The sequence below is a fragment of the Oryzias latipes genome, chromosome 6 (genome assembly GCF_002234675.1).
Source record: "Oryzias latipes chromosome 6, ASM223467v1".
In the NCBI taxonomy this organism is placed as follows: domain Eukaryota; kingdom Metazoa; phylum Chordata; class Actinopteri; order Beloniformes; family Adrianichthyidae; genus Oryzias; species Oryzias latipes.
The window spans coordinates 26,342,182-26,367,274 of record NC_019864.2 but is presented as its reverse complement, the minus strand read 5'-3'; the positions used below and the strand labels follow the sequence as shown (position 1 = coordinate 26,367,274).

The 25,093-nt window shown below is 40.4% G+C and overlaps 4 protein-coding genes across 9 annotated transcripts in view; 2 read left to right on the top strand and 2 right to left on the bottom strand.

Moving 5' to 3' along the window:
* Nucleotides 1-107: 107 nt before the first annotated feature.
* On the bottom strand, nt 108-1,141 carry LOC100169838 (uncharacterized). 2 transcript variants are annotated; one of them, XM_020703657.2, is made up of 5 exons: nt 1,036-1,141; nt 872-927; nt 685-804; nt 514-617; nt 108-480 (listed from the first exon to the last, which is right to left on the bottom strand). In XM_020703657.2, exons 1-5 carry the CDS (start codon nt 1,041-1,043, stop codon nt 187-189), a joined length of 582 nt encoding a protein of 193 aa, XP_020559316.1. In that variant the 5' UTR covers nt 1,044-1,141; the 3' UTR covers nt 108-186. The 2 variants fall into 2 exon arrangements, with proteins under 2 accessions (XP_020559316.1, NP_001121983.1); NM_001128511.1 differs by having other exon boundaries at nt 109-617; nt 1,036-1,078.
* A 3,572-nt stretch (nt 1,142-4,713) lies between these two features.
* LOC101159258 lies at nt 4,714-5,827 on the bottom strand. Of its 2 annotated transcripts, XM_004069773.4 has the most exons (4): nt 5,704-5,826; nt 5,489-5,544; nt 5,312-5,422; nt 4,714-5,248 (listed from the first exon to the last, which is right to left on the bottom strand). In XM_004069773.4, the coding sequence occupies exons 1-4, from the start codon at nt 5,706-5,708 to the stop codon at nt 4,818-4,820; spliced, it is 603 nt and encodes a 200-aa protein (XP_004069821.1). In that variant the 5' UTR covers nt 5,709-5,826; the 3' UTR covers nt 4,714-4,817. The 2 variants fall into 2 exon arrangements, with proteins under 2 accessions (XP_004069821.1, XP_020559848.1); XM_020704189.2 differs by having other exon boundaries at nt 4,714-5,422; nt 5,704-5,827.
* A 4,164-nt stretch (nt 5,828-9,991) lies between these two features.
* LOC101159009 (carboxylesterase 5A-like) lies at nt 9,992-22,909 on the top strand. The gene is made up of 13 exons (XM_023956000.1): nt 9,992-10,191; nt 13,708-13,906; nt 13,988-14,126; nt 14,921-15,054; nt 15,137-15,290; nt 16,694-16,798; nt 16,875-16,976; nt 17,247-17,387; nt 17,491-17,568; nt 20,595-20,736; nt 20,817-20,966; nt 21,346-21,418; nt 22,229-22,909. Exons 1-13 carry the CDS (start codon nt 10,125-10,127, stop codon nt 22,410-22,412), a joined length of 1,668 nt encoding a protein of 555 aa, XP_023811768.1. The 5' UTR covers nt 9,992-10,124; the 3' UTR covers nt 22,413-22,909.
* A 115-nt stretch (nt 22,910-23,024) lies between these two features.
* The window catches only part of kiaa0513 (KIAA0513 ortholog), a 51,454-nt gene continuing 49,385 nt past the window's right edge, over nt 23,025-25,093 (top strand). For all 4 annotated transcript variants that reach the window (XM_020704187.2, XM_020704188.2, XM_011476384.3 and 1 more), the window contains exon 1: nt 23,025-23,557. The gene's annotated coding sequence lies outside the window, so the exon portion shown is untranslated. The remainder of the gene's footprint in view (nt 23,558-25,093) is intronic.

The following is a 25,093-nucleotide window of genomic DNA, read 5'->3' as shown; positions in this document are numbered from 1 at the left end:
CGCTCTACCACGAAGCCAGTGAGTTGGTGGGGGGGGGGGGGGGGGGGTCAAAAAGTCAAACTCATTCCAGAGTGTCAAATTGGGATGAAAGCAATGAACAGCATGAGGGAATTTTAATTCATTTATTAGCGGAGTCTGTAGATTACAAAAGTCAAATCAGGTGATCTTCAGTGGCCCTCACAAATCTTAGCGGCTTCCTTTGGCTGAACCTTTGCCCTGATGAGACTTGCTGGGGTACGGGAACACTGGTTCTTGAGGAACACGGGGTTCTGTTGGGGTGTAGCGGAACTGACTGAACAGCAGCCGTTTCTGGTTGTAGCGAGAGCGAGTCTTGGAAGCGTACACTTGATCCTCCTCGCTCACTGGAGTGAACTCTGGCTCCTCCTCGTCGTCAGATGAGGAGCTCCAGCTCTCCTGTTCAACCTGGTGCTGGCTGCCTGGAGCTCCAGACTGAGCACCCTGGGAACCAGACTGTTGAGATCCAGAACCAGAGTAGCTGCTGTCAACACTGCCGTAGCTGCCATAACCACTGGACTGTGCTGGTCTCTGATAAGTTGGCTTGGCTGGCTCTTGTTCAGGATAGGAAGCAGAGTACCACATGGGAGGACTTCCACTGCCTGAAGGATAAAAGGTTTAGCAATACCTGGACATTGACTCAGGACAACTCCACCTCCAATTACTCACCTCCAGCTGTGTTCATGCTGCTGCTGTATACACCAGGAAAGCCACTGTAGCCAGACTGCATCAATGGTTTTTCATAGGATGGAGCCTGACCTTGGTATGGGAGAAAATGACCACCACTACCTAAAGGAGAAAAGGCAAAATTGCACTGATTTTCCTCTCAGTAATTATTTTTGTAGGGAACCTTTACCTTGTTGAGGATAGCAGGTGATACGTCCAAGGAGGAAACATGAAAGTAACAAGAGCCTGAAGAACACAGAGTCATAAAATTGGTACCAGTTTTCATAAATCAAACCTACAACATAAACAGCCTCTTAAACACACATTGTAAGACACCATAAACCACAACATTACCTCATCATGATGTGAATGCTGCTGGATTATACACAAGAGACAGCTCTGAAACCAGTGATGCTGACTGCAACCTGCAGGAGCTGCTTTTAACTGATCCTGTATGGAGCTGGTCGCAGCTGATCATTGAATGGAAACAGCTGCAGCTGATCAAGGTTACTTCAGTACCACAAGGGGTGAATAATCTTTATTAAATTGACAGATTTCTTTATTTATTGTTTCTAGGATTGTTTTTTTGTTTTTGTGCGACAAATCTGAAGCAAAGTTCAAGTCTGAGCTTCTTGACACTTGGAGACATGTTTTGTAGAAATTCAGGTCTCATTGTGTTTATGCCAGAGATGAGGACACGGACTTGAGACTCTGACTTGAGGAAAGGACACAAAACACAAAAAAGCTTTAGAAATAAAGGTAAATAGACATATTACTAAGGATCCAGTCACAGTAGCAGTCGCCTTTAATAGATTTTTTAATGAATCGGTTTCCTTAATCGCCAATCATTTCAAATCTAATGATTTGCATGCTTGTCCCATAAATACGACAGAGCCCATATTTAACTTAATGACTGTCACTGAAACTGAAGTCTCACAAACAATCAGGTCACTTAGATCAAGCAGAACAAAAGATGTATTTGGGATGGATACTTTTTTGCTCAAAGAACTCAGCTCAATTTTAACATCTCCCTTAACCATTATTATCAATCAATCCATCTCTGAATCAATATTTCCAAGTGCATGGAAGTCATCAGTGGTGATTCCCATCTACAAAAAAGGAGACTCCATGTTACTTTCAAATCATAGGCCAGTCAGTATCATACCCACAGTGTCCAAGATAGCGGAAAAACTTATTGCCCAACAAATTATTTCACATCTCACCAGTTCATCCTTTTCTCTTCATCCAATGCAGTTTGGTTTCAGAGCTCAGCACTCAACAGAGACAGCTAACTGCTTTTTCATAGAAAACATAAAATCTCTATTCAATAAGGGTGGTGTAGTTGTATGGAGTCCTAAACTGTTCATAATTAAATAAATAAATATTTAATTAAATAAATAAATATGACCTCATGCAAATACACAATCAACCAATAAATCTCTTATAAATATATAAAAAGATAATGAAATTGTGAAAAACGTGCACACCGATTTTAAATTAGCCATTGTATTATTCAATATATTTCATTTTGCTTTAAAAACCTGTTCATTATTTTAAAACAGCATTTTTAAATTATTCATTTTATTCATGTGGAATATTATTACAATTCTAAGTCTTTTTTCAGAAACTTGGATTTCAAAATCAATATTTTCCAAAGTAGCTTTGTTTTTATTTCATGTTGCTGTTTTTCACAATGGCGTATTTATTTCATGAAGAGCTTTTTCAGGAGAATGGGTCTGTCTGTTGTATCATCAATGGACTGTCATCCCCTCCACTCATTCAGTTTGTTAAAATAAGAACATTCTCCCAAAGAGTGACAAGAGGGTCAGTTCGTCAAGACTGTATAGTTCCTCTGCGGAGAAGTGCCTTTAGCCGGAGCGCCTTCTCTGTAACAGCAGCACAAGAGTGGAACTCAGTTCCTCACAATATTAGAGACCTCACCACATTCACTCTGTTTTAAAAGCACCTAAAAAAATGGTTCATATCACAACAAACATGTCTACATTGAACTATTTTAATGCCTGCCCCTCCTTGTCTGATCTGTCACCTTTGTGTCTTATATTTGTTTTTTATGTTTCTCACTATGAGCATGTTTTATGTATTTTAAATGAATGTCTATTGTACATGTATATTTTCTTTTAATGTATTTAATTCATGCATCGCACTTTTTAGGTTGACGATTTTAACACCTGTCCGGGGACGACAGATGAAAATTGCCTTTGGGCTAATTCTGGCGCATTGCAGCCATGCTTTTAATGTGCACTGTCCCCGTTAAATAAACGAATAAATAAATAAAATGAACAATGTTTTTTTTTTTCTTACGATTTTTCATCTGACATACCTGTCAGGTCTGATGTTAAAAACATGCTGTACAATGTTTTACAACGGGGAAAAACACCTGCCTGACGATCACGTTTCTTAGTTTGAAGACACATCCTGATAAAAATTTTTGCCTCTGTTGTTTTTAACACGTTCTTTGTAGCATTTTTCTGATGATGGATATAAAGGAAATTAAGTTCAAAATTGTATTTGTGAGTATTTCTTTATTCAAATCATAGTGAATCACACTAAAAAAAACGTAATCTTAGGAAAGTAAAAAGAAAAACTTTCTTCCAGAAAAATCATTTCAAGACAGTTTGTCAAAATTAAAATAGTATTAGTTTAAGAAAACACATGAAAGTGAAAAGATTTTTTTCCTTAAAATAAGAATTCTTGGTAAGACCATCATTTTTACCACTTGGACAGATTTTTTGGGGTATTTCAAGAATTTGTAAGAATTATTAACTAGGTGGCGTGTTTTTGCTGTGCAGGAGCAGAAGAAAAAAATGCAGTTTGAAAAAGAACTTATTTGTGATGTAGAAAATACACTGGGCGGGCCACGAGCTCCCTGCTTCATTCTGAAAAGGGGAGGGGAAGGGGGCGCGGAGTTGCTCCATGCCAGTGGTCCTGCCTACAACTCAGAGGCACATTTCTGCCACTCTGCAGAAACCATGTCCTATAAAACACGGGTCCATCCATCCATCCATCTTCCTCCGCTTATCCTTGACCGGGTTGCGGTGGCAGCAGTCTAAGCAGAGATGCCCAGACTTCCCTCGCCCCAGCCACTTCCTCCAGCTCTGCTGGGGGGACCCCGAGGCGTTCCCAGGCCAGCTGAGAGAGTCTCTCCTGGGTCTTCCCCAGGGCCTCTGCCCAGTGGGACACGCCTGGAAAACCTCTCCAGGGAGGCGTCCGGACTAGATGCCCGAGCCACCTCAACTGGCTCCTTTCGATGTGGAGAAGCGGTTCTACTCCGAGCTTCTGACCCCATCTCTAAGGGAGCGCCCAGCCACCCTGCGGGGGACAGCTCTGCCCCTCTCTTCATAAAACACGGGTGTTTACTTAGGCTAAACTGCATAATCATAACACTGGGAACACCAAAAGATCAGAATACAAGTAAGTCTTAATCTGACCATGTCTGGTTGCCTTTGCACGCTCCTTTCTGCATGAAGTCTTCACTTTTGTCAATTGTCAAAACTGAAATGGAACTCCTTGCAAATATTTTGCCAAAGCAACTGGAAAGGTTAAAAGGAACCAAGAAATGTTTAAATCCTAGAATTGCATTTAAATGTTCAATTTGTCACGAGTCAGGACAAGACCAAATGGGGGGGGGGGGGGGGGGTGCAATAGTTGAGACAAACTACAATGGACAGGTCATAGTTGCCCTGCTCTGATGCACATGAGGCCATGTACAGCCTAATTTGAACTGTCATCTGGCTCAAAACTGCTTGCTCCACTATTGGTGACATTTTACTAGTGTCAAATTTACCTACTTGGAAGTAAGGATGACTGGAAATAAACCTGATTAGCTCGCCAATACTCCTGGCCACATTTCAGACAAGTTGCTACCTTTACAGAAATTCTCTACACTGCAATTTTGCTTGAACACCGCAGGTTAAAGTTTACGTGTAACAATTTTAAAATGAGTGAAGTGGATCATTCAATTGTGCATTTACGAAAATCATAAACTGAGTTGTAAATGAACTGCAAAAACTGTTAAGTCCCAAGTTCTTTATTGAGGCAAACTCTAGAACCACAAGCTGCTGTAGAAAACATTTGCTCTCCAAGTAGCTGCAAAGAGCACGAGTGGCCCTCAGATCCTAGCGGCTTCCTTTGGCTGAACCTTTGCCCTGATGAGACTTGCTGGGGTACGGGAACACTGGTTCTTGAGGAACACGGGGTTCTGTTGGGGTGTAGCGGAACTGACTGAACAGCAGCCGTTTCTGGTTGTAGCGAGAGCGAGTCTTGGAAGCGTACACTTGATCCTCCTCGCTCACTGGAGTAAACTCTGGCTCTTCCTCGTCGTTAGATGAGGAGCTCCAGCTCTCCTGTTCAACCTGGTGCTGGCTGCCTGGAGCTCCAGACTGAGAGCCCTGGGAACCAGACTGTTGAGATCCAGAACCAGAGTAGCTGCTGTCAACACCACCGTAGCTGCCATGACCACTGGACTGTGCTGGTCTCTGATAAGTTGGCTTGACTGGCTCTTGTTCAGGATAGGAAGCAGAGTACCACATGGGAGGACTTCCACTGCCTGAAGGAGATAAGTCACCAATATCTGCTCTAAAAGTTTGATCATTAGAAAAAGACACATTACCTCCAGTAGAGTACATTCCACTTGGAAAATATCCAGTGGACTGTCCAGAAGGTTTTTCATAAGTTGGAGCTTGTCCAGAGGATGAAAACATGGGTGCATAATTTCCCCAGTCTTTAAAAAGGAACACAAGTGTCAATTGCTGAAGTCACTTTAGTCCTTTGATCTATGTCATCTTACCTCCTTGAGGAAAACAGGAGATGCTTCCAATGAGCAGACAAGAAATCCATAGAAACCTGCAGACAAACAGAGCCAAAAATTACATCATCCATCAGGACCAATAAATTCCACCTGCCTGTTAATAATAATAATAATTATTATTATTATTAAAAGTCAGGCAAAAAGGAGAAAAAAAACATCCAAAGACAAGCCTCAGACATTACAGCCCGTCTCACCTCATTCTGATGCAGATGACCCAACCAGACAAGCCAAAGGTGAGAAAGCTGTGACATGGAAACTGACCTGCAGGAGGAGCTTTATCTGATCCTCAGAGCTAATTGCTGAGTGTGAACAGCTGCTCCTGGCCAACAGAAACACATCGCTTCTTCATCAAACTGTTTTCTCAAAACAAACCGGTTCTACATTTGAAATATCAGTTTGGTAAAAATCCAGAGTAGAACTTCTCAAAAGCTCAGGCTGCAGTGCTGCAATGGGGGCAAAGAGACTTAAAGTTTCAAGTTCATTGTTTTGGATCCTATAATGGAATCAGAACTCTGTTGCTATGACAAACAGTCTTTAAAACCACCGTCTTTTTTTGTTTGTTTACATGTTGTCTCGAGGATTAGAAGTTTGTGGGATAGTCTACAACATTTTTGCTTGGGACAGCTTTGAGAATCTGACAGCTTGTGTCCAGACTCCTGTGATGAGATCCGATCTCATTATAATTGAACAGAGTTTTTTATTTTTTTTATTTTGAACTACTGTAGCTTGTGAACTGCAGGTCTACCTGTTTGGATTCGGGTTTAGTTGATTGTGAAAAGACTCCAGCTTGTGTGGATTCTAAAGTTTAATCCCCTTTTCAGGATGGGTCAAAACTCCAAGAATTAAAAGTGTCTGAATAGTTTTTTTTTCAGATAATCTACAAAGTAATGTCGTCAGGTGGTCATTTGCCATTTCAGAATGTTTGTATGGCAGCTAAATGTGACCTAGACCCTCTGGTTTGTCAGAAGATTCATAACCCTTGCTGTTAAAGTACAATATGTCCAACACAAGAGGCCCTCAGCTCTCATCTGTCTGCCCAGCTGTTGGACAGGACAAGTTAAAAAAATAAATTAAAATAAAATAAATGTGACCTAGAAGCGTTCAGTGGTGATGGGCGAATGATACCAAGGCCTATGACGCCCTGCCTGAAGCGGAGGTGAGTGTACCAGAGCTTGTTGTACCATCACTGTCTCACTGCTTCATTGTATTTTAAGCTCTTCGTTGTTTCGTGGTCTGTCGGCGTGTGTCATTCGCTCATGGCACTTTCGTGCGTTTTGAAGCTATGACAACTTGACAGATGAGACAGATGTCAGCGGTTTGCTGCCATACCCGCCTCATTATGCATAAAAACAGGGTTTTGGGAAGATAGAGATTTGGTGAGTGAGTGAAAGTATTATCAAAATAAAATAAAAGTAAAAAAACTCATAAAGACAAATGACTTGTGTACTTCTGTGAGAATGATCCAAATCAACAATACAAGTCTCTAAATCACAAACCACTGTCCTTAAAGTTTTTTTTTTTCAAAGTCTCACAGAAATATATTTCTTAATCAAACACCACTATGATTTGCAAAGTAGGAAGGATCTTTAGACCCGTTAGAGGCTTTTTAGTGCAGTTCTTGAATACAGCTCAAAACTTTAAATAAACCCTTAATCAACATTTAACCCTTAATATAGTTAGCTTTTCTCGTCTGGAGGAGAAAGTGTGACGTTTGTTGTAATGATGGGGAAATCCTTATTTGGTATTGTACGGTGACACCACAGACTCGTGTGACCTTTATTTCTGCAATGGGATTGAAACAGTGCTGATGCTTCAGTCCTGCTCTTCAGAGGTTGTTATGGCTTTAGTTGTCCACCAGATGTCAGCATCATTGAAGCTTTGAATCTCTTGACACAATTTTTAGCAATTGTGCTTCGTGAAGCACAATTTTGTGCTTTGTGAAGCTTTACTCACCAACCACTACATGTCAGAAAACCAACAGTTCAAATAAGTTTTAACCCCCAGGTTTAGAAACTTGTGCTGCAAAATAGAAACTCTAATCTTGGCTTCAAGATTAAAGAATTCAACATTTAAACTTGAGTCCAGAATACCCGGCTTTAATTTAACCTGCTTAAAGAGGCATCTGACAAAGTTTTACTATAAAACATTTTCAACATGCATTTTAGAACTTTCTCTTTTTGTGCAAATTAAGGACACAACAAGACTTAAATTATGAAACTTGCTTCCACCCCTTGACTTATAGGGCCAAGTACTTTAGCTTACAACTTGTCCCAGTTTAAGAATCTAAAAACTACAAATTAATGTTTATAATTTCTCAAATCCAAGTAGGTCCAATATTACATGTGCTGCACAAAACACTGGCCTAAATATGTTTTTGCTGTATTTCTTTATGGCATTTACCTTTGGTGTAATCAAAATGAGAATGCGAGGATATTTAAACTTTCTGCTTCAGAATTTAAAGCATATGTATGTTTTCCTTAGAGCTCTGAAGCCCCCTCCCACCACCACCACATCGTGTGTCAATAAAGCACCATACAAAATGTCAAAAGCAGAGCCTTTTATTTACTTTTAATCAGATCAACTCTAAACCAAGGACAACTGTCATCATCCACAGCCTGTTTTGAAAGGAAAGAGGACAAGAGTTAAGTTTCCGTTGCTGAAGTCACTTCCTGTCCTCTGATCCATGCATTTTTCCTCCTTGACCTTCTGGATGCATTTGAGAGGTAATGGTAAAACTTCTACAAATAAATGTTTTTCCATGAGACAACATTTACCCTGAAGTTGCTCTCCCCTCATTTATTTATATTTATATATATATTAAGCAGATGAGTCTGAACAGCCAACTCAAAGCTCAGAAAGCTGTGACACAAACTACAAACTGCAGGGGCTTTTTTTTATCTGATCCTCATAGTTGATTATTGAACAGGAACAGCTGCTGCTCATCCAGACTACTGTACTGTAGATCTCATCACAATTCACCGTTAATGGAAACCTTTGAGCTTTTTAAGGAAAACAATTAGAAAGGAAGGACCACATTTTATGGTATTTTTCTCAGATGCATTTGTAAATAACAAAGTGCTGTAAAATGATTACATCTTAGTGCATAAAGCGTTAGTTTTGGCCAGTTTTTTTGCACTAAATTGCACAGAAAAAAAAACAAAATAATCAATTCTTTGGGGAGATCTGTTTCCAGAAGTTCTTAATTTGATATTAAAGACATGGATTGAGAAGAGAAGATATAATTATAATAGGAGTTACTTGAAATGGAACAAACATCCACACATCAGCTCACAACAATCCGAATCAAGAAAGATTACAGTAGCAGCTTTCCATACCTTTGCAAAAACGTTAAAGTTGAGAATTTTTAAAATCTTAATTAGTAATTACATTGTTATTAAAATTAGGCTAAATGCATTTGCTCCTTACTCTTGACGATTAAAAAGGTTGACTTGTCAAAAATTATTAATTATTTGGCCATTGAACACTGAAGTTGAAGTAATTTTATCCAACAACTTTTAGGCTTATTTTTCCCTTTTTAAATGCTTGTGTGTAACTCGTTGTCTCTTTTGATATCTCATTTAAATATTTCTTGTAAAGTAAAAATGACTTGGTGCATGGTCACATAGTCATTTTTTGTGATTTTGGTGGAGCTGTTCAATGTTTTGAGGCCTCCTCAAGTTTTGGGCAGAAGCTCCTTTACATGCATCAAAACATTGAAGTAAACTTGACACAATTTAGACCACCCTACTATTTTATTTAACCTTTTAGATGTATTTTTTTTAGCAAAGAAAAGCACTTTGCCATGAAATCTTCATCAAGATAACTTTACTTCTTGCAGGTTTCACCAATGACTCATCAAACTGGGGAAATAAAACTGCAATGAAGTGAAAACAAAATAAAAGATAAATGAAGCACAACCAGAAAAGGCATTTGTTTAAATAACTATTTAAAAAAGGAGTTTCCAAAAATCCAGAAAACACTAAGGAGTTTAGATGTTTACTGGCCCACGTCTGCAGATTAAGGGTCAGAATAATCCGCAGAGGTTTTACCAAACGTTTTAGAGGAAGTAAAAGTGTTTATTGTGAAGGCATCGAGGAAATCAATTTTTGTTTATTAATTATGACGAACGTGAAGGTTTTCTGCTTTCTGCCTCTGGTTGACAAAACAACTCAGCAAGAAAGAAAAAGTTGGGGTTTTTCATCCATTTTTTTGGATTAGTAACAAGTTTTGTGTACATTTAGGGTGATCCTTTCTGTGAAATAAGATTTTACCAGATGAATTAAGATTTTTTTTTGCTGACAAGCATTTCTGCATGAGACACAAACATCCCTGGAGTTCCCAGAGGTCTGCCAGAATGTGTTTGTGTGAAGCTGAAGAGCTCAAAGATCAGGGTTAGAGTCCTGCCGGAAGATTCAATCAGTGGAGTCTGACTCATTGACCGTCATGTACTCTCCTTGTTTGATGTTCAGATGTGGGCTGGTGAGAGGTTACATGCACTTGTGTTTTGTTCGAATGAGGGGGAGGTACCACAGGGAGGCTGGTGGTCTGGGATAAAAAGCGATTTCTTTGAAAGCTCGCTGTGATTCCCTCAGTCTTTCTCTGGAGCGTGGTCAGCATGAAAGCGGTGCTGCTGTGTGGTCACTTGCTGCTGGCGCTGACGGCGGAGGTGCTGCTGACAGCAGGTACAGAACCCCTTCTTCTGATCAGCCAGTCACAGCCACGAAGGCTTCATGGATGAGACTGTGAGGAGCTCAGCTGTGTTTCAGGTTTACTGCTGTTCCCGGGCCGTGGGAAAGTAGTGGACCCACATCGGACTGCAGAATCAACCCCTGTCAAAAAGCTGGATGCTCTTACAGCCAGAAAAACTGTCTGAATTAATAGTTAAAGATTTCAATCTTGTTAGAAATATTTCCTAAAATTATTATTTTGACAATAATCATAGAAGAATAATTTGGGATCCCAAAACTAATCTAAATTTACCAATATTAGCAAGATACTAGGCTAAATAAAATGAGTTTTTATTTATTTAGAGGTTGTGCTAGTGTTTCTATGCCTAATATAAATAACTCAGATTTCATTTATTTGATTTACAAAATAATATGACAGTTAAGCTTTTTACCAGCTAAGTCTTGGGTTGAATCGGCAGGAGTATCTCCAAAAAAAAACAAAAAACCTTTACATATTTATTAAAATGAAAATGCTTTTGCAAAACACTTTTAATGAGATCTTCTTTTTTAAAAGACAGAAAACAGGAATTTTTCTTGTTTTATTTACTCACACTACTTCTCTGTCTTTGCAGTGTAGGGTTGGTTTGTTTGTTTGTTTTAGTTTATTTGTTTGTTTGCATAGGAAAAGGGTCTCATGATCAAATCAGTAGCAACTAAAGAAAGCTCACATTACCATTCTCTCACCACCGAGCAAAACTGTTGAATTTGCAATCAGTTTTGTGTTGGTGTCACCGGGAGGAGTTACCTGGTGTTTGGTTCAGAAGTTTTCTGAGCCTCAGTCATACTTGTACGTTAGAAGGATAAAAGCAAGACATAAATTATTTCATTGAATCTTTATTGCCCCAAAATGTACTTTTTCTACACCTTAAGAGCAAAAACAATCAAACAAAAAACTTCGAAGACACTCACAACAATCTCATGAATGGTCTGACAGAAATGCTCTGAGTTTGTTTAGAAGGATGCTGGGATGTTACTCTAAAAGGGATTTTTTCAACACTGTCTCGGTTACATGGCTGCTGTGAAATGTCTTTCTCAGTGTACTGTGTATTTTTGGTTACATTTACAAAATGTATCAAATTTGCAAAGCAACTGTGCTCTGTTGAGGTTCCGCTCATTTCAGTCATGTTTGTTTCTGCATATCAATAACGATTTTTTTTAATCCATATCGACTAATATGGTTTTTATCAATTAATTAATCGAGACCTCATTCAGGAATCCAATCTATGCTGGATGACTGTAAAGGTTTCACAGACGAAGGTCCAAAAAAGTTTTTCTCAGCCCTCTGAGTCTGATGCCACCAGGAGAAATCTCGTTTTTTTTCTTTGTATTTTTTTTTTTGGCTCATTACAAAGTTCAAAGTCTCGCTGTTCACATTTTAAACCCCAACAGGCCAGTCTCCATCCTAATCCAGCACCACATTGTTCTTGTCAGCAAAAATGCATCAACATTTCAGGGCGGATTTTTGTGCTCTTTTATTTCAGACTTTTTTTGTTTGTTTCTGTTGTTGTTGCTTTCACTGTCAATTACCATAACATTAATCTATCTACAGTTCCAGTTTTTAGGACTTAGAGAAAGCTGAAGGCTTATCTTTTTGTAGAAAAATTTCATTTTTTTTCTAAATACTTCTTTTCTCTTTGCTGTCTGCAGTTTAAACCAATACTGACCCACTCCGATCATTTTTTGATCAATTTCAAAGGGGTTGTTTTAATTACGATTATGCAGTTTTGAGCCATAATTTAAAAACCTGTGTTGTTTTCTATGACATAGTTTCTGCAGAGCGGCAGTAGTTCATTCGAAATTCGTCCTTGAGCTGTAAGCCTGTCCTGACTTCCCATCATTTCTTTGTTTACACTCACTCCCTCTAGCCTGCAGTCCCTCACACCCCCAAAACTAACATTAGCGGTGCAACAAAAATGCCAATCAATAAAGTACAGTTTAGAGCCAGATCCCAGCTCAGATGAGGAAAACAAGAATAACATAACATAATATTTGTCTACAAGTGGATGAATCAGAATGGAGGAGAGCAGGGAGTTTGTCGTTTGGTGTAGTAAGTTCTATGTCTCACCTACAAGCTTTTTCCAATGCCCTTTATTGATCTGCTCCAGATTTACAACCATTTAAAATAAGAAATACTCTAAAATGCAAATTTGAGCTTAATTTACTTTACATATGTTTTCCATCATCAGAAATATGCCACAAGTACATTTTAAAAACACCAAAAACAAGATTTTTATCGGAGTGGGTTTTTAACTCTATATGAGAGTTGGACTGAGTTTCTCACCATGTTCCAGACTGGAGTACACTCTGGCTCCACAAATGGCCGGATTACCTTGCCTTTTTTGTTTTGTTTTTTATGCTAGTCTGTTTCCACGTCATGTTTCATTCTTTACGTCTGCAGACTGCTCCTCCATTTGAAAAACACACCAAAACCTTCAACTAATTAAGTCAAGTAGATATTTGGAGCTGATTACGGTCAGAGACATTTACAAGCTAAAGGGAAAAAGTCTGTAAAAGTTAAAAATTATTATTAAGGGAAAGTGAAACTGGACCTAATATAAAGACTTTAACAAACAAGAACATAAAGTGATTTTACAGAGAAGACTTGATCTTAATCTTTGTTTATGGTTCTTCGTCAAACCTGTGTTGCTCCTCCTCCCTTTCTCAAATCTGGAGATAGCAACAAAAGTTTTTTTGTTGTAGCTGGTTCTAACATAGCAGCTGAAATCAGCGTTTGTGTCTCAAATATATATTTAGTTATTCTTTACTTCATGCGATCTGGAATTTGGCAAATACTTAGTTAACCGCCAGCACCAAAGCTCACCAGCCTCACCAGAGGTGGAGCTACAGGGGGAAAGGGGGTGGCTGCCCCCACATCAAAAAGCTTTGCCACCCCTCAATTGTCCCTCATAATTGACAAAGATGAAGAAATCCACAATACAAGCTTCTGTAAGCATTATGAATAGCACCTTAGCTAACAGAATTGCTGTTTTAATATTAATAACAATAAAAAACACATGACATTGGACCTTTCATTTGTAATGGCCTTCCACTCTGCTGTTCTCATTTGCCACCCTTCCAAAGTCTTCTGCCCCCCCCCCCCACATTTAAAATGTTCTGGCCAAGCCTCACTTGAGTGTGAAGCCTAAACATGAAAGAAGAATTTACTTTTAAAATAATGGCAGGGCACAGTTTGTAGGACATGATGTGTACCTTCAGAAAGTCAAGACTTGAAAGTCGCTCCATCTCTAGGTAAAGCAGAATGTCATCAGTGCAGTGTTACCTGATGGAAGCACGTGTGAGTGGGTATGCTAAGATATTCTGCATCAAGGTAATCTCCCACAACATCTGGTTTTCTTCTGCACAAAACACCATCTGTTCCACTGTAAAGTACGAACACACAGAGGGAATGTAAACAGACATGAACTGTGACTGCAGAAAAACACACAAAGCCCTCCCCTGTGTTCCGTGCAGAGAGCAGCGACCCCGTGGTGACTCTGAAGAATGGCCAAATCAGGGGAGAGTTTACCACAGTGAAAGGCACAGACAGGAGGGTGAAACAGTACCTCGGCATCCCATACGCCCGCCCCCCCGTAGGACCGCTCCGGCTGGCTGCTCCTCAGAATGCAGAGCCGTGGGAGGGCGAGAAGAACTGCACACACCAGCCAGCCATGTAAGAGCCAGGAACCCCAAACACAACAGCATTTACTCGTGGACTGAGGCTTTATTTTCCTTGCACCTATGTCGGCTTCAGGTGCATCCAAGACCCACAACTGGTCGTCATTGTTGCTCAGGCCATGTCCGTGACATTTACCCCCCCAGAGATGTCAGAGGACTGCCTGTATCTGAATGTGTACACTCCAGCTGAGGCAACAAAAGGAGACAAACTGCCTGTGAGTCAAACACACAACTCACCCCCACCACCCACCCACCATTTCCCACTCTCTGGTCACCTGATGCTTCTAGTTAATGTTTTCTTCTCAGTCTCAGCTTTGAGTGTGTGGGTGTACCTCCACCTCAGACCACAGTTCACCTTTTTGGGGAGACTCACAATAACACAAAACATTTAACTCCTCCCACAGCAATTGCATATAAAGGGGCAACACTTTCGTTTTTCGTGTACACAGTTTTTCGCACACAGTCTGTAGGTTATAATTGGGGTCTCTAAATTGCCCCTAGGTGTGCATGTAAGTATGTGGCCCTGCAACAGACTGGCACCCTGTTCAGGATGCCCCGCCTTCATTCAACAGAAGCTAGGTTGGCTCCAGAGGCCTTGAGCAAAAATCCAAGCGTACTGTTTGTTTGGGGTGTCTTCCATATTGTACCAACACTATCACCAACTCTGGATACAGCAAAACAACCCCGTACCATCACCCTTCCTCCTCCGTGTTTGACGGTACACATCTCACATTGTGCGCTTTTAATAAGCATTTATTATTATCAGAGGGTTTAAAAAGAGCAACAGAGGAGGGACAATAATTGGACAAACATGGAAGATGAACACAAACAAACACACAGTGGCTTTAAAAACACAACAAAAAGGACAACAGAGTGATGCAGGAGTAAATAAACACAAAAGTGACACAAAAAACTAAATAAAATAAAATAACAGATACACGAAAAAACCTTTCAAGGTTGAAAACTGTGAGTGAGAACAGCTTTGAATCCCAAGATGTTGTGTCATCAGGTGATGGTGTGGATCCATGGAGGAGGTCTGACCATGGGGGCGGCTTCTCAGTTTGACGGTTCTCCATTAGCTGCCTACGAAAACATTGTGGTTGTCGTCATCCAGTATCGGCTCGGTATTCTGGGCTTCCTGAGGTAAGTCACGGTTTCTCCTTCACGTTTGATCCAGATCTTCTACAGAGACGCTGAAGTGGGCATACTGGTTTCTCTTCCTCAGCACTGGAGACGAGCACGCCAGAGGAAACTGGGGTTTGCTGGATCAGCTGGCAGCTCTAAGGTGGGTGAAGGAAAACATCGAAGCCTTTGGTGGAGATCCTCAAGCCGTCACAATAGCAGGTGAATCTGCTGGAGGAATCAGCGCATCCATTCTGGTAAAGAGAACTCAGAACCGTCCGGAAAAAAAAACCATGATCACCCAATTGTTTATAACTATGAAATGACTTTTATCCTCTTTAAAGTCCCACTCAAATCCTCTCTTGGTCTATTGTAAAAGTGGTCTTTTAATTATGATTAATACAATTTTAGGTAGAATCAAAAAACCTGTGTCGTTTTCTAGGACATAGTTTCTGCAGAGCGGTTTGACTGCTGGCATTGAGCCTTCATTTACCAACATCCCTTTGTTTACACTCTGACCTGCTAGCTTACAGCCTCTCACAAACCCAACTTGACATTAACGGTGCAACAAAAATGGCAAGAAATATTGGAACTATCCAGCCATGGAGTTGTGATCCAGATTGCAGCTCGGACGAGGAAAACAAAGACGTACACAGATCTATTTGTCTGCAAGTGGATGCATCAGAATGGAGCACAGCAGGGAGCTTGTGTCCCACCAACTGTTGCACCTTCGTCACTGCTACAGGCTTTTTCCGACTGCATTTATTGTCTGTTACTTCACAACAATTGGAATAAAGAAATATTCAGAAATACGATTTTAATCAAATTTTATTTATAGATCTCCTCCATAATTAAAAAAAAAAAGTCAAAAGAACATGTGAAAAACACCAAGAAGACAATTTTTATTAGAGTGGGTCTTTAACTTGTGCTTTTTCTTTTAGTCAAATAGTATTTTTAGAGTTTGTATTCAGAAAAACTACATATAAAGTATAATTATGATGCATAAAGAGCATTATAGATTGTATCATACAACTGTGTTATTGTAAACTTAAAGTGTTATCATTTTGTCACATTATTTTGTGTCATGTTATATTGTCATAATTTATGGGTATCATTACTTTTACTTAAAGTAATCCTTAATACACTTAAAATCAGTGACATGGTATCATATATGATTATGATTGTAATGTAAATTTTATGTATTGACATTTTTTTCCTTATTAAAATTTGACCACACAACATTTCCATGGGGCGGCTGTGGCCGGTCGACCTCTGATGGAAATATTGCAGGTTCAATTCCTGCCTTGCTTGGCCATGTGTCAAAGTGTCCTTGGGCAAGACATTGAACCCCACCTTGCCTCTGGTGGAAGGTTGGTGCCAGTGTTTGGCACCACCAGTGTGTGAATGTGTGTGAGTGAGTGAATGGGTTTGTGACTGTAAAGCACTTTTGGGCCTTCAACGAAAGTAGAAAACGCTACACAAGTATACGCCATTGACATATCCATGAAAATAATTCCCTTCAATCTCTGTGGAGGCTTCATCCGCTTATGTTTTCATGTTAACTATGTGGGCGTGGCTTTAGTGGACAGGTGGTGTGACCCTTGTCAGGTGGGAGGGCCAAGTGGCACTGTGTTGATTCCTTTCTCTGTGTTTTTCACAGACGTTGTCTCCTCATGCAGACGGACTCTTCCAGAGAGCCATATTTCAAAGTGGAGTAGCAATACTTGGGACGTACACCACAAACGACCCTCTGAGCCATGCCAGGGTGCAGACAAGTTCAGGGAAAACTGCACAAAAGAATGTGTTGTGTTTTCTCTTCTCACATTTTTCTTGTTCTCCAGGTTGTTGCCAACATTACTGGTTGCAGCGACTCTGACACAGCAGAACTGGTCCGGTGCATCAAAGGGAAAAGCCAGGAGGAGCTTGTTGCTACCACCAAAAAGGCAACTGACCAAATCTGAAACCCCTGAAGCAGATAGATTGTAGCAAATAGTCATCCAATAGTGTATTTTATTTTATGAACTGTTAATTTGCAATGTTTGTGTTTTGTCTGATGATTTCTGAGCTTTAAAAACAAAGAAGAGAAAAACTTTTTAGCTTTTTTTTTTTTTTAACTTTCTGTACCTTGACCACCAGATGGCAGTCTCTACTCACCAATGTCTCTGTTTTCCTCTGAGAAGCTGCTCAGTATGAAGAATGTGTCTTGTCTTTAGATGAAAATCTTCCTGGGAGCCGTTGTGGACAATGACTTCCTGCACGACACTGCAGAGGCGCTGCTCCGCAGGAAGGAGGTGCTGAAGGTTCCTGTAATGATGGGAATCACCAACCATGAGTTTGGATGGATCCTGCCTCAGGTCGCTCTGCAAGTTAACAACAGTGGGCATGTCACAGATCCACCCCATTGTTTTTCTCTCAGTCCTAATCATTCATGTCCTTGTGTGTGTCTTGGGATCGCAGAATTTTGCACCCCCCGGGTGGGAGAAAGGCATGAGCAGGGAGTCTGTGCTAGCTGTTATAAACTTGTTCAATCCAGGGGTGAGTTCAAAAGGAAACTTTCTAGTCTTTTGTTTTCTTTCTCATGTGTCTTTATTGGAGTTTCTATGAAGAATGAGGGATTTTTATTTTAATTTTAGACCAGACAGATTAGAGGAGTCAGTCATCCAAAATATCAATACCTACCAACTCATTCATGAAAAACTGTCAAATTAGTTGCTTTATTTTTCTTTAACTGTGGTTTTTAATTCATTCAGGACTTACCTTTTACTCCTTAAAACAAATCAAAAATTCAACTTCAATTATTTGTATCTGTATGAGTAAAGAAGCCCGACTTAATTTTAAGATAACACATAAATCCCATATATTAGTGAAGATGAGCTCAAAAGAATTTGTCTTCTTGGACAAAATAAGGACAAAACACAACCTTGTAAAGAAACTGAATGACAACTTTATTAACTTTATCTGAATTTTCAAGAAATGTTGCTACTGATAGGCTTGTAACATCTAGCAGAAAAAAACTAAAGCCTTGGTTACATGCACTTGTTGACCCATTCAAGTGCTGCAGGATTTTGGGTTATCCAGGCCTACCGGGGTCGTAGAGAGGAGAGGCTTCATCTTAAGGCCCAGCTTATGCACTATTTTACTAAATGTATTTGCTCACCCATCCAAATGGTCAGAATCAGATGTCCCAATCACCTGGCCTGGGCACAGGTGTATAAAATTAATGCAGACGTTTTTTAGAAACGTCTGTGAAAGAATGGGCCGCTCTTCAGGAGCTCCGTGACTTCCAGCGTGGAACAGTCATAGGATCGCACCTGTGCAACAAATCCAGTGGTGAAATCGCTCCTAAATATTCCTCAGTCAACTGTCATCAGAACAAAATGGAAGAGTTTGGGAACAACATTAACTCAGCCACAAAGTGGTAGACCACATAAACTGACAGAGACGAGTCAGCAGATGCTGAAGCACGTAGTGCAACGAGTTTTTGTCTTTGACTTTCTGCACAGTCAATTGCCAAAGAGCCCCAAACTTCATGTGACCTTCAGATCAGCCCAAGTCCGGCATGCAGATAGCTTCATGGTATGGGTTTCCATGGCTGAGCATCTGCATCTAAATCACACATCACCAAGGGTAATGTAAAGCATTGGATGCAGTGGTGTAAAGCACGCCGCCACTGGACTCTAGAGCAGTGGAGACGCCTTCTCTGCTGTGAGGAATCACACTTTTCCATCTGGAAATCTGATGGACGAGTCTGGGCTTGGAGGTTGCCAGGACAACGGTGCATTTCGGACTATAATGTGCCAAGTGTGAAATTTGGTGGAGGGGGAATTATGGTGTGGGTTGTTTTTCAGGACTTGGGCTTGGCCTCTTAGTTCCAGTGAAAGGAACTATGAATACTTCAGGATACCAAAACACTTTGGACAATTCCATGCTCCCAACCTTGTGGGAACAGTTTGGAGCGGGCCTCTTCTAGCATGACTGTGCACCAGTGCACAAAGCAATGTCCATAAAGAAATGAATGACAGAGTCTGGTGTGGATGAACTTGACTTGCCTGCACAGAGTCCTGACCTGAACCCTACAGAACACCTTTGGGATGAATTAGAGCGGAGACTGAGAGCCAGGCCTTCTCCACCAACATCAGTGTGTGACCTCACCAATACGCTTTTGGAAGAATGGTCAAAAATTCCTATGAACACACTCCTCAACCTTATGGACAGCTTCCCCAGAAGAGTTGAAGCTGTATTAGCTGCAAAAGGTGGACCGACGTCATATTGAACTCTATGGGTTAGGAATGGGACGGTATATGTGAGTCGAGGCAGATGAGACAATAATTCGGGTAATATAGTGTACTTTAAATTGAAATTTTACACCCAAAGTGCAATTGTTTGCAAATCGTTTCATTTAACCCGAATTTACAGAGAGGCATCTTAAGGGCATGTGCACTATGCGAGACATACTGTAATCTAAACAAAAATCTGGAAATCTCATTGCATGATTTGTAAAAATGTTTTTGTAAGCTACTGCTGCAAATAAGTATTTGAAAACCTGAGAAAACCCATGTCATATTTGGTGCAGTAGCCTTTGTTTACAATTACACAGGTTAAATGTTTTCACCAGGTTTGCACACACTGCAGGAGGGATTTTGGCCCACTCCTCCACACAGATCTTCTCTAGATCAGTCAGGTTTGTGGACTGTTGTTGAGAAAAACACAAAGTTTGAGCTCCCTCCAAAGGTTTTCTACTGGAGTGGCTAGGCCACTCGATAACCTTGATATGCTTCTTACGCAGCCATTTCTTGGTTGTCCTATTTGTGTGCTTCAGGTCATTGTCATGTAGGAAGACCCAGCCTCGACCCACCTTCAAAGCTCTAACTGAGGGAAGGAGGATGTTCCCCAAAATCTCGCAAAAATCCATGCTACACCTTGACTTACCCTTGCAAGTTGTAAAAGTGTTTGCCAGGACCTGTCACCTGCAGCATGCCATATGTGTATGAACATTTGTGGCCTTAATTATTTTAAGGTCATACGCTTGCTTGTTTTGTGCGGGCCATTTGGGCGTCCCGTACAATTCTGCCCTTGAATGCAGTTGTGACCAAGTTATGATGGAGTCATGGGTGTCTATGGTTTTTCTGCATTTTTTCCTTCCAGCTAAGGTTTGCCCTCTGCAGAAAAGTGAAAAGTTGTCAACTTTTTTTGTTCCCAAAACTATTGAATTTTTTCCCTGATAGCTTCCTGTCCTGTCTGTCCATCCATCCATTCATTTTCTGAACCTGCTGTATCCCTGGGGATACGCTCTGGACAGGTCACCAGTCTGTCACTGGGCTCCTGTCAGGGTCTTTGTTGCTTATTTCTCACACACTAGTAGCTTATATACTACCATACTTCACTGAAAAACACCACATTCCATTCACTTATAATATTGAGGCAAAACAGTGTTATTTTCTTTAAAAAGTGTTAAAAAATAAGTGAACTGTGAACCATTTTCCAGCTCCTGAGAAATTTTGGTGGATGTTTGTACAGCTTGTGATAACTGATTAAGGCTTTAACATGTGTTTCTGTTGAAGGTCCCTTCAGCCAACGACCTGATCGCAGATGAATACCTGAAAGATGCTAAAACTCCGGAGGAGATCAGAGACGCCTTCACTGAAGTCATAGGAGACCTCCTGATGACCCTGTCGACAATCAAAGTCGCCGGATATCACATAGGTTAGAGGGTCAAATGAGGCTTCAGAGTGGAGTAAACCATCAGTGAACACTGTACTTTGTGCTTATCTCTTTGATTTCAGACGCAGGCGTTCCGGTTTACCTGTACGAGTTTGCGTACAGCGCAGACGTGCACAAAGACAAAAGGCCCAGCTTTGTGAGGGCGGATCATGCAGACGACGTCGGCTTCGTGTTTGGTGGATGTTTCTGGGATGGAAATATAAAAATCACAGGTATATGCCAACATACAGTGGTACCCTGCGAAACACAATTCCAGTTGATTTCTATGGTAATTCTTTTCACATCGCCATGGAAAATTTGGACTGTCCTTGAGTGGAAGAACTTTGAGAATACCTTTTATTTGGCAAACAGTAAACACAAAGATAAATCTGAGCCACATAAAATCCAACTGGCTGAATTCATCTTCTTTTTGTGATGGAAAGTGTGAGTTCTTCAGGCAAACAATTGGTTCATTAATTGATGCAAGTTCCTTCTGTGAGTGTTTGTTATGGAGGTCATTTTTTTCTGTAGAGCATTTTTTGAAATGCCAGGTACCGCTGGATTGATTCATCAGAATGAGCTCATGATGACTTGTAAACTGTTTGCTTTAAGGAAACGTCACTGAAGAGGATGAACGAGTTTGTCGAACCATGATGTCATATTGGGCCAATTTTGTTCGAACAGGGTAAGGTCATAACATTTGAAATGGACAAAAAATGATGCTTCATTGCTGATTTAATAACCAGAACGCATGCTCTCCCCACCCACATTATTGACATGATGGTGATAAAGACTCCATGCAGAAGTTGAAGATTGATTGTAGACTGTACAAAGTATTACTACTGAGAGATGTTGCTGCTTTTTTTTCTTTTATTTGGAGCGCTGTCTTTTCTTCAAACTTTAAGCAATATACAATGAGCTGTTGGGGGCTCAGTGATGAGGTAGAGACAGCAGTTTGGGCCCCTTTGGGCTACTTTGCTGGTAGCGAAAAGTCTTCTGTCAATTACAATAAAGAGCTAAAGTTGAGTCATTTTGCTCTATGCATGTTTCAATTTTTTGACTCAACCATTGTTGTTTAGTTACTGTGGCAACACTGTCAAATTTTGATTTGTAAGAGCCAGTTTTACCAGGTCGGATGTTTGCGCAATCTTTAAAGAGTTACAGGAAATTTTTTAGAGGGTTTGCAGAAAAATGATGCAGGAATCTATTTTCGCACTTGAGAGTTGGATCACGATATGGTTGCCTAATAGTGGTTTTGTGGGCTCAGTTCTTCACCTTCCGTATTAACGTGGCTTTCAGTCATTTTTGGTGAATAAAAATCAGTAAAACAATCGTAGACTTTGTCTAAATGGAGATTAAGAGGAACTACAAAATAGAAACCGTCTTGAGATCTTCAAAAATTGTTGATGTAGTTTTGGTCTATAGCTTTTGCTTATCTTTAATAGCAAGGATTACTTCCTGCTCTGTTCCCTGACATGATTGAGTTTCTCTGCAGGTCACCCAATGGTCCAGGTCTAGTCAGCTGGCCTCAGTACGACTGGAAGAAGCAGGAGTACATGGAGCTGGGTCTGGTCCAGGCTGTGAAACAGAAGCTGAAAGAAAACAGAGTTAATTTTGTGGTCTTTACCCTCCCACAGAAGCTCCAACAATTAGCAGCAGCTGCCAAAGATGAGCCGTGACCTCTGCGAGCAGTCTCCAGAACTTAGTCCATTTACTTCTGTTTAAGAATTGTCTGTTCTACACAGCAAGTTTTAAGTTTAGAAAACTTCCTAAACAATTCTTTGTTTCATACTGCTTTTAATTGTCTGTAATTAAAATAATTTTGTCATTGACAACAGTAATTAAATAAATAAAAATTAAAAAACACACAAATGTGGGTGAAATAACATGATTAACCGGATGACAATTAAAAGCATGGCTCAAGAACAGCACTGGTGGATGCACTCACTCTGTAAGGTTTGGATAGCAGCACAATTTATTTCTTCTGCTTCATTTTTTGAGATTGAGATTGAGATTTCAGCTTTGCTAAACTTATAAAATCCTGAATTTCATTAGAACAGACAGAAATCTCTTTGTGCTGATTATATTCGTATATGAATATATGCTATGAATACATGCTGCTCAGATGACAAATATGGGTCCAAGTTGATTTGCAAATAAACTCTGATGGAATTTACTTCAGTGCTAATGTTCTGTGGATGTGAAGAACAAAAAGATGTTATAAGTAAATAAATTATTTAAAGATTAAATGTTGGTAAAGGTTTAGATTAGAGACTAGCAGATATTAGGCATGGACATCATAAAAAAGGCTGGGGGGGGGGGGGTTATGGAGTTGGAGCTTCTCTGAAATAATATTTTATGTCAATTGTTTGCCACACCTGATGTGGTTAACAAGTTTAATTTGAAATACAAATCTTATTATGTAAAAAAATAATAATAAAAGGTTTTATAGGAATTTATGTTAAAGGGGAATGTAATCAAAATATCATTACAAAAGAAAAATGTAAATATTGTTTGAATAGACTACATTATATCCGAAATTGTGTTAAAGTAACTGGTAATAATAATAAAAAATAACTTTCTTTTCTGTGGATTGAAATGATAGAACATTATTTTTTTCTTTATTATGAAGGAAATGTGCGATTAAATCCCAGCTCGGAGGCTTTGTCGCTGATTGGCTTAGCTTGTTCCTGACGTCATTGGGTTCCCCCCGCAGTCGTGTTTGCAGTGTTTCGCGCAGGCGCACTTGAAGCAGGACCTCAGTCACGTCTGTCGAGGCTCGGCGGGTAGCAGCACCTTTCTCCTTCCAGCTCTCACGTTTCACGTACGTAAAATCTCGGGTTTCATGTTACGGATTCATTTAAGATTCAGTTTGAACCCAGAACGTTAGGTTTCCCGAACTCACGACGTTTCCTCTCGTTTGTGTCGGTTTGAATGGCTGATCATGAGGGCAAAGCGAAGGATCAGACTCGGATCTGTTTTGGTTTTTCGGAACCCCGTTGCCGTTGCCTTTCGTCTGTTTGGTGTTTTCCTCTGCGGGGAGGTGTCCCCCTCCCCCGAGCTGGTGTGGGGGCATCCCCGCGGGCCTTCGATCATCAAGCTCGGCTTACAGGAAGCGTCAGCCCCGTCCGTGTTTGCTCAGAGCAGCTTCCTCCAGCAGCTGTCAAGTGCGCGGAGGAGGCGCGCTGATGCCGTCAACCGAACTCCCATTACAAACTCTGAGGTTTAACGTATTTTACCATTCTGGCAAATATAAAAAGCAGAAAAAGGGAAGGCCACACTTTTCCCTAAATATTAGGAAAACCTGTGTAATTCGGCACCTTTTTAATTGTAGTCTAAGTTATCCTTTTGCTTTTGTCCTTTCGTTTGCAGTGCTTGCAGCACACATGATAATTCTCACATGAAAAGCACAGATTTTTGTAAAATGAAAAATGCCGGATGTGAAGTTACTTTTGGTTATCATTGCTTGCATTGTGTGTCACTGTCCTGTGGAGTACCTCAAAGCTCTGTTTTGGTACCAGTTTAGTCTGTTTTGCCACTAAATTCCTGTAACAAACAGTAAAGCTGCTTTTATCCAACATATCACATTAAACTTATTTAGGTTTTGCAAACATTGGTTTAAATAAAGCTAATAAACACTGTAAACAAATTTGAGGTCATCCATCCATTTTCTTAGTCGCTTTTGGGGTCGAGTTGCCCAGCTACTATTGGGCAAAGGCGGGGTACACCCTGGACACGTCGCCAGTCTGTCACAGGGCACCATTTGAGGCCATTTTTTTATCCAAACCTGCACATACATCAGTGTTATTCTGCATGAGTCCAGAGACCTCTAATGGGCCTGCACTTCATCTGTCTGACAGACTGCTTATCTTGAATTTGCACATGGAGCATAACTTCCTCCGTCCTTTTCCAGCATCCACTGTCCATATCACCCGGCTCTCCTTGTATCTGCTGTATTTTTGGCTTTATCGGCTGTGAAAGGACGAAGATTGACGGGCTGGAACGATTCTTTTAGCCGTGCGGGGTCGACATTTTGTCCACTCTTGTGCTCTGCAATTTTTGAATGAAGGGTTATGATGGGAAATCTGGGACAGTATAGTAAAAATCATAAAAACACTAATATAAACGTAAATACATTTTTGACCCCAGTCTCCTCATAGCTGTGGCTGCCTGTTGTGTGCAGATGAAATGAGATTGTACAGACTTCAGCTGAGATTGTGAACCAGGACCCACTTCTGCTTATCACACTGTTTCAGTCGTCGGCATCACTCTCTGACCAAACGTTTCTGTCTTTAGTTAACTCCTGCTTTGACCCACCAGACTGTTTTTTTTCTAACAGGTGTGACTCTTTAAAAAAAAA

What these genes read in the sequence shown, in the direction of transcription:
- LOC100169838 (NM_001128511.1), bottom strand. An exon ending in CACCTGCTATCCTCAACAAG is followed by an intron (nt 805 to 871) that starts GTAAAGGTTCCC and finishes TTTCTCCTTTAG; the next exon opens with GTAGTGGTGGTCATTTTCTC. An exon ending in CAGCATGAACACAGCTGGAG is followed by an intron (nt 618 to 684) that starts GTGAGTAATTGG and finishes TTTATCCTTCAG; the next exon opens with GCAGTGGAAGTCCTCCCATG.
- LOC101159258 (XM_020704189.2), bottom strand. An exon ending in CTCCTGTTTTCCTCAAGGAG is followed by an intron (nt 5,423 to 5,488) that starts GTAAGATGACAT and finishes TCCTTTTTAAAG; the next exon opens with ACTGGGGAAATTATGCACCC.
- LOC101159009 (XM_023956000.1), top strand. Translation starts at nt 10,125, where the DNA reads ATGAAAGCGGTGCTGCTGTGTGGTCACTTGCTGCTGGCGCTGACGGCG. An exon ending in ACCCTCTGAGCCATGCCAGG is followed by an intron (nt 16,799 to 16,874) that starts GTGCAGACAAGT and finishes CTTGTTCTCCAG; the next exon opens with GTTGTTGCCAACATTACTGG. An exon ending in TAAACTTGTTCAATCCAGGG is followed by an intron (nt 17,569 to 20,594) that starts GTGAGTTCAAAA and finishes TTTCTGTTGAAG; the next exon opens with GTCCCTTCAGCCAACGACCT.